This window comes from Sapajus apella, unplaced genomic scaffold (genome assembly GCF_009761245.1).
Source record: "Sapajus apella isolate SASKATOON/1434 unplaced genomic scaffold, GSC_monkey_1.0 scaffold178, whole genome shotgun sequence".
NCBI classification, from domain to species: domain Eukaryota; kingdom Metazoa; phylum Chordata; class Mammalia; order Primates; family Cebidae; genus Sapajus; species Sapajus apella.
Window position 1 is genome coordinate 56,962 of NW_022437118.1, and position 7,982 is coordinate 64,943.

The 7,982-nt window shown below is 44.5% G+C and overlaps 1 protein-coding gene across 1 annotated transcript in view; it reads left to right on the top strand.

The window, feature by feature from the left end:
* Positions 1-3,244: 3,244 nt before the first annotated feature.
* The window catches only part of OSBPL11 (oxysterol binding protein like 11), an 86,566-nt gene continuing 81,828 nt past the window's right edge, over positions 3,245-7,982 (top strand). Inside the window, exon 1 of the mRNA XM_032268291.1 lies at positions 3,245-4,135. Within this exon, the coding sequence (XP_032124182.1) occupies positions 3,957-4,135 (179 nt within the window). The 5' untranslated portion in view covers positions 3,245-3,956. The remainder of the gene's footprint in view (positions 4,136-7,982) is intronic.

Consider the following 7,982-nt stretch of genomic DNA (forward strand, 5'->3'; position numbering starts at 1 on the left):
TCTGCAAAATATCTCAAGCACTGCTTTTAGGTTTTACAATAGTGATGTATCCCCAGCAGCAATTTGGGGAGGTTCAGACTCTTGGAGCCAGAGGCTGCACGACCCTTAAGCTGTACTTTCTAATCTTGTAACTATTTGTTAGTCCTTGTTGGAAATAGATGCTAGGTGCCACAAAGAAAAATTAGCACTGAGACAAACGATCTTTCAGCAAAGCAATTTTTACTTCCTGGACTGCAAGACGGGTATCCTCGCTAGCCATCGTGCCATGAGAGTACAAAGAACAAAGAAAAACAGACAAATTTATCCCTTATGCATCTGGGGTTGTCCTTACTGCTGTGTCTGATCTCCGCTGTTTGGAGCCAGACCTCACAATCTAAACTAAACCCGATTGGCTAATAATTTAAAACGTTTCTAAACAGGTAAAAGCAATGGAGAGCTGGGACATGCCTGTGAGCACGTCCAGCACAGATATCTTGGTTAAAGTACAAGGACTTAGAAAGTACTACATGCCTGTAAGCATAACATGTTTAACAGCTACATAGGATAGGGCTTAATAAAGAGTTATTACCACACTTATAATTTATTTTTTAACAAGAAAGGAAACTTTAAAAAGGAACTTTTCTACTTCCCACAGTCCTACAAAGGCAGATTGATCCCTAGGCAAGGAGGGGGTCTTTTTGGGAAAGGGCTATTATCAATTTTGTTTCAGAGTCAAACCATGAACTGAATTCCTCCCCAAAGTTTGTTTGGCCAATGTCCAGGAATGAACAAGGGCAGCGTAAAGGCTAGAAGCTAGATGAAATCAGGTCTGATTTCTTTCACTGTCATAATTTCTTTCATTATAATTTTGCAAAGGCAGTGTCACTATTGCAAATCCAGTCCATTTGCAGTACTGTAGCCCCATCCCAGACACAGCTTGGATGCATTTACTTCTCTCTATCCCCACTGCCACCCCTCTGGTCAAAGCCACTATCATTTCTGCCCTCATTCCCTATAATAACCTCCTAACAGTCTTCCTGCTTCCCCTTTTTCTCCCACTAAAATTAATTCTCCATGTGGCAGCTAGAGAATAAAAAAAAAATAGCTTTATTGCAATATAATTCATCCACAATAAATTCACCCATTTAAAGTATAAAACCAAGTGAGTTTTCATATACTTACAAGATTGTACAACCATCGCTATTATCTAATTTTAGAACATTTTTATTAACCCCACCCCCAGAAAACTCCATACTCATTAGCAGTCATTTCCCATTCCTCCTTCCTCCTACCCCTAGCAACCACTCATCTACTTTCTATCTCGATAGATTTGCCTATTCTGGACATTTCACATAAATGGAAACATACAGTATGTGACTTTTTTGTGTCTTGCATCTTTCACTTAGAATCATGCCTATTTTTTTCTTTTTTATATTTTTATCCTACAAGCTTTTTTCTACTTTTATATTTATTTATGTATTTATTTAAAGAGACAGGTCTTCTATGTTGCTAGCCTCAAACTCCTGGGAATAAGTGATTCTCCCACCTCAGCTTCTCAAGTAGCTGGCATTACAGGTGTGAATGACCACATCCGGTTTTCTTTTCTTTTTTTTTTTCTTTCTTTTTTTTTTTTTTTTGAGATAGAGTCTTTTTGCTCTGTGGCCCAGGCTGGCGTGGCACCATCTCGGCTTACTGCAACCTCCATCTCCCAGGTTCAAGCAATTCACAAGCCTCAGCCTTGGGAGTAGCTGGGATTACAGGAGTGTTTCACGATGCCCAGCTCATTTTTGTATTTTTAGTAGAGTCTGGTTTTCGCCCTGTTGGCCAGGCTGGTCTCAAACTCCTGACCTCAGGTGATCTACCCACTTTGACCTCCCAGAGTGTTGGGATTACAGGCGTGAACCACCACGCCTGGCCTAAATACCACATATACTTTGCCCATTCATCTGTTGATGGACACAGGCTGGTTCCATATTTTTGCTATTGTGGATAGTGCTGCAGTAAACACATGAGTGCAGGAATCCTTCTGATATGCTGATTTCTTTCCCTTTGGATAGATACTCAGAAGTGGGATTGGTGGATTGCATAGACATTTGCTTCCTTCCTTCCTTTCCTTCCTTCTTTTCTTCCTTTCTTTCTTTGGTGAGTGCAGGTATCCCTTTGATATGCTAACTTTTTTCCCCTTGGATAGATACTCAGAAGTGGGATTCCTGGATTGTATGGTAGTCTCCTTCCTTCCTTCCTTCCTTCCTTCCTTCCTTCCTTCCTTCCTCCCCTCCCCTCCCCTCAATCCCTTCCTCCTGATTGAGTCTCACTTTGTTGCCCAGGCTGGAGTGCAGTGGCACTATCTTGGCTCACTGCAAACTCTCCCTCCCAGGCTCAAGTGAGTCTCTTGTCTCAGCCTCTCAAGTAGCTAGAATTACAGGCACACACAACCATGCCTGGTTAATTTTTGTGTTTTTAGTTGAGATGGGGTTTCCACACGTTGGCCAGGCTGCTCTGGAACTCCTGACCTCAAATGATCCACTCACCTCGGCTTCTCAAAGTGATGGGATTACAGGTGTGAGCCACAGCACCTGGCCTCAAGTCATGTTATTAGAATCTAGAATTAACAATTAGGAGAGACTTAAGAAATCTAGACAAGCACTCTTGTTTTATAAATGCAAAACCAAGGCCTAAACAAGGTGAAAGATTTGTCTGGGGTATGGAAGGGTAGCTAGGTCTGTTCTGAGATCTCTAATCTCCATGACAGCTTCTTTTTCATTTATAGTATTGATTTGTTTTACTCCAATATCATGCTTGCCCTCCGCCTCCCCAGTCTACCCCCAAATGACTAAAACGTACAGATGTTTGCTTCCTTCTTGTACTTTCGTATCTTTGTTGAGCTTTCTTCCTAAAATGCTTGAAACAGGCCCTCAAATGGAAGGCGAGGACGTGGTTAGGAAGGCCGGCAGTCACACACCAGAAAGGCACTCTCTATATGTCCACTGGCTCCTTTGTCTCTTCCTCCTTCACTGTCAGGGTTCCTCGTTCCCATGAGGCCCCCTCCCTGTCCCTTCCTCACCCATCATCCAGTCGCCCAGTTACCAGCTCCCGGAGGCTCCGCCCCCTTCAGGGACCAGATGCCCTGACCCAAGATGGCGCCAGGCGCTTCGGCAGCGAGGGAAGTGAGCTCACGCTACTCCGGAAGGGAAGGCGGGGAAGGAGCAGGAGGGTGGCTGACCCACTGTGGGGCTGTGGGTGGGGCGGCGGCCGCGGCCCTGGCATTCACGTTTGGATCTGGAGAGAGCGCGGGAGACTCACCGGCTCCCGGAAACCCGGTCGAGATCCCAGGGCCGGGGGCATAGGAGGAAGTTGCCCCGAGTGGCTCGCCTCTAGTCCTGGGAGAGGCGGCCCCGGGAGCCGGCGTCCCGCCCCCGGCGGCCTCTTTCCCCGACTCTCCTCCTGGGCTGCGTGCGCCGGCCCAGGCTGTATCTTGGGGGCTGCGGCGGGAACCGCCGTGCGGGCTTGGTGGCACCCACTGCTTTTTTGAGGACCGGCCGGAGGAGAAGAGGCAGCGCGGCGGGTCAGCCCCGAGGTTAGGCCGCGGGTCCCCTCTCCGTGGCGCTTCGTCCTTTTCCCAGCCGTGTTGGCTACAGAATCTGCGACCTCCCTGCGCGCCTTCTCTTTCAAGTATGTCACCTAAGTCCTCTCGCCGGATGATTTTTCCTCCTTGCTTTTGCCGGAAAGGAGAAATACATATCTGAAGGATATCTGTCCTCGTCGCTTCCCCTGCCCTCTTAAAAGTTTAACTTCAGTGAAAATGTGTATCTTCCTTTTCTGGACCATTTGACAGTCCCACTCCAGCCGCCGTCTGATTTAGCAACCGGGATCATAATCAGATCAAATCTTAAAAAAAAAAAAAAAAAAAAGCCACCTACGAGGCTACAGAATTGTTCTCTCCCGCTCAAGAAGGGCAAGTGGACTTTGGCGTTAAGATGCAGGGGGGTGAACCAGTGTCCACAATGAAAGTCTCGGAGAGCGAAGGAAAGCTGGAGGGCCTGGCCACAGCGGTGACCCTGAATAACAAGAACAGCAGCTGTGGAGGTGGAATCAGCAGCAGCAGCAGTAGCAGCAGCAACAGCCGTGGTGGCAGTGCAAAAGGCTGGCAGTACAGGTATGGTCCTTTCTCCAAAATTATTTCCTGAGGCAGAGTTAGGGGTGAATATGCCGGAGGCTGCATCCCGCAATTGTTAAAAGATAAAGTTTTTTCACTGGCTTCCAGAAGCAACTGATACATCTGGTTTGGATCTGGGACCTCACCTAAAAGATTTAATCCATTCATTTGTTCATTCAACAGGTATTTATTGAGGGCCTTTTGAGGAATACAGAAATGTATCCCTAAACTTCCACTACAACCAGAGAGTCAGTGCTTCCTCTGATTTAATTCTGTACTCACTTCTGCTTTTGTCTGTGTTGCAATTTCTTTACAAGCCAGCCTTCTCTGATGGACTGCGAGGGCAGGAACTGTTTAACTCAGCTTTTTCGAGAGGAGAGGCTAGCAAATTCTGGTGCTCAAAAATCACTTGCCCAGAGATTTGAGTAACTCAATCAGAAAAGATTCTTGCCCTGAGGGTATCTGTGACTTGGACAGGGTCAAGCATATAAATAATTTGAATACAAGGACAAAGGTAGAGCTCCTAATAACTCTGATGCTAAACCTGAGCCTGGAGATGTTTCAGTTTGCTTTGCTCAGGCCACTTCAGTGCTCTCTGTCTTGATGAGAAATTCTACGTTTGTTAATTTTTCACTAACATGAATAAACAACTTAAGGAACAGGAAGACAGTCCTGGAGAGGCGACAAGTTTTGTTTTTGTTTTTTTAATGCATAAAGTGTAGGGAGAAAGAACTGTCCAGAACCTTAAGAATGAATGAAATAAACTGGCACATCCCATCCTATTGGAACTAAAGGGATGAATTCTTAAGTTTTGATTAACTCCTATGTGCCTAACTGTAGTCCTTTTAGCCCTTGTGCTTATTTGTGCTTGTGAAATTTGTATGAAACTTGGAAGGGGTTAAAGCCAAGATTTTTGTGAGGGATATACATTTATCATGAATAATATTCATATGTATGAAATATGCATGACTGTATTAACATACAGAAGTGAAATGTAGAAGATTATAACTTTTTTTGAGACAGAGTCTGGCTCTGTCACCCCAGGCTTTAGTGTGGTGGCAGGATCTCGGCTTACTGCAACTTCCACCTCCCAGATTCAAGCCATTCTTGTGTCTCAGCCTCCTGAGTAGCTGGGATTACAGGCATGTGCCACTATACCTGGCTAATTTTTGTATTTTTAGTAGCGACAGGATTTCACCATATTGGCCAGGCTGGTCTCGAACTCCTGACCTCAAGTGATCAGGCCTCCTCTGCTTTCCAAAGTGTTGGGATTACAGGCGTGAGCCACTGCGCCTGGCCAGAAGATACTAACTTTTTATTGGTAAGTGATTATAGGATAAGAAAATATATTCAGTTTCTGTGAGATATCTAAGCTCACTTTTGGAATCAGCATGATGTTTTGTGTCTGTGTGGCTTAAGACTGATTATATAAGATTATCAATTAAGAGATATATTTTTTGTTTGTTTTTTTTTTTTTTGAGAGTGTCTATATTTTTTATAACAGAGATCTTGAGAGATATATTTTGATAGCACCTAAGGAAGCAAGATAAAGAAATTCCTGGTGGCCTCAAGTCAGAGGTCAGTCTTCTGATACTCAAGCTCTGAAACCCAGCCTCAATTAAATTGAAAAGTGAAATAAACTTCTTAGCACTGGGGAGAGTTGTCATAAAGCCATGCACTTTACTAATATACTTATATCTGGACCCCCATTATTCCTTAATCCCTTACTTAGGGCATTATTATTATTATTATTATTTTGAGACAGAGTCTCTGTTGCCCAGGCTGGAGTGCAGTGGCCAGATCTTGGCTCACTACAACCTCCACCTCCTAGGTTTAAGCGATTCTCATGCCTCAGCCTCCCAAGTAGCTGGGATTTTAGGCACTTGCCACCAAGCCCAACTAATTTTTGTATTTTTAGCAGAGATGAGGTTTCACCATGTTGGTCAGGCTGATTTTGAATTCCTGGCCTCAAGGGATCTCCGCCCACCTTGGCTCCCCACAGTGTTGGAATTGGGGCATGAGCCACCACACCTGGCCTTTAGGGCCTTATTTAATGGTTATATAATTTTATATTTTTTAAAACTTTTTGTAGAGATGAGGTCTCACTATATTGCTCAAGCTGTTTTTGAACTCCTGGACTCAAGCAATTCTCCCATCTCGGCCTCCCAAAGTGCTGGGATTACAGGCTTGAGCAGCTACACCTGGCCATGATTTTCATACTAGAATCTGTTGAAAGCACAAATGAGAAAGGAAATGTAACAAAGGAAATGGCAACTGACAATGTAGGGCATCCAAGGAAGATTTGAAAAATAACATGTAGACTCAGGTACATTACTTCCTAGTACAATAATCATGGTCATAATGACCTTAAGTCGTCCAGGAAAGCACTCTCTGTTTAAGAGGCAGAGAACTGTATGATACAGTGGTGAACAGTTTAAATAAAATCGCTTAAATAAAAAAAAAAAAATGCTTAAGTGTCTGGAAAATTCAGTTATGTGGAACTTTTCATAAATAATGAAGATAAATAAGGCACGATAACTGCATTTACACCCCAGCATATCTTTTTATTTTAATGTGGCTTGTCCAAGGCTAATCTTTCATTGTGGCTCTCAGTCTAATTTCTCTCGTTGTCCTCTAGGTCATAAGCAGTTTTCCCTATTGTCCTGTATTGCTTCCTCTTCCTGGTTTTTTCCCTTGAGGCTCAGTCACTAGAGTTGATTGATTGATTGATTGATTGATTGATTGGGACTTGCTCTTTCGCCCAGGCTAGTGTGAAGTGATGTGATCTTGGCTCACTGAAACCTCCACCCCACTGGGTTCAAGTGTTACACCTGCCTCAGCCTCCTGAGCTGCTGAGATTATAGGCGCTCACCACCACACCTGGCTAATTTTTGTTTCTTTTGTTTTTTGTGTTTTTTTTAGATGCAATCTTGCTCTGTCGCCCAGGCCGAGTGCAGTGACACGACCTCAGCTTACTGCAATCTGTGCCTCCCAGGTTCAAGTGATTCTCCTGCCCCAGCCTCCCAAGTAGCTGGGACTACAGGCACGTGCCACCACACAAGTCTAGTTTTTGTATTTTTAGTAGAGATGGGGTTTCACTGTGTTGGCTAGGATGATCTCAATCTCTTGACCCCATGATCTGCCTGCCTCAGCCTCCCACGGTGCTGGAATTACAGGCGTGAGCTACTGTGCCCGGCCCAATTTTTGTATTTTCAGTAGAGACAAGGTTTCATCATGTTCACCAGGCTAGTCTTGAACTCCTGACCTCAGGTGATCTACCTGCCTCGGCCTCCCAAAGTGCTAGGATTACAGATGTGAGCCACGGTGCCCGGCCTTCAGTCCCTATAGTTTAAAAACAAAACAACAACGATAACAAAAACTAAACTAATCTTTCCTTCTTGAAAGCAGTTTATACTCACTGCCTCCATTGCCTTCTCATTTATTGCCCAACTTATGGCAGTTGGCCCTATCCTCACCAAAGAATATGAGTGAAAGGTGTTTTTAGTATCTTAGTCCAACTTACTACTCTATATAAGTATATGCTGTTAGAATTATTTTAATTTTGACCGGGCATGGTGACTCATATCTATAATCCCAGCACTTTGGGAGGCCAAGGTGGGTGGATCACCTGAGGTCAGGAGTTCAAGTCCAGCCTGGACAACATGGTGAAACCCCATCTCTACTAAAATTACAAATATGTTAGCTGGCTATAGTGGTGGGCACCTATAATCCCAGCTACTTGGGAGGCTGAGGCAGGAGAATTGCTTGAACCCAGGAGGAAGAGGTTGCAATGAGCCTAGATTGCACCACCATACTCCAGCCTGGGTGATGGAGCGAGACTTCATCT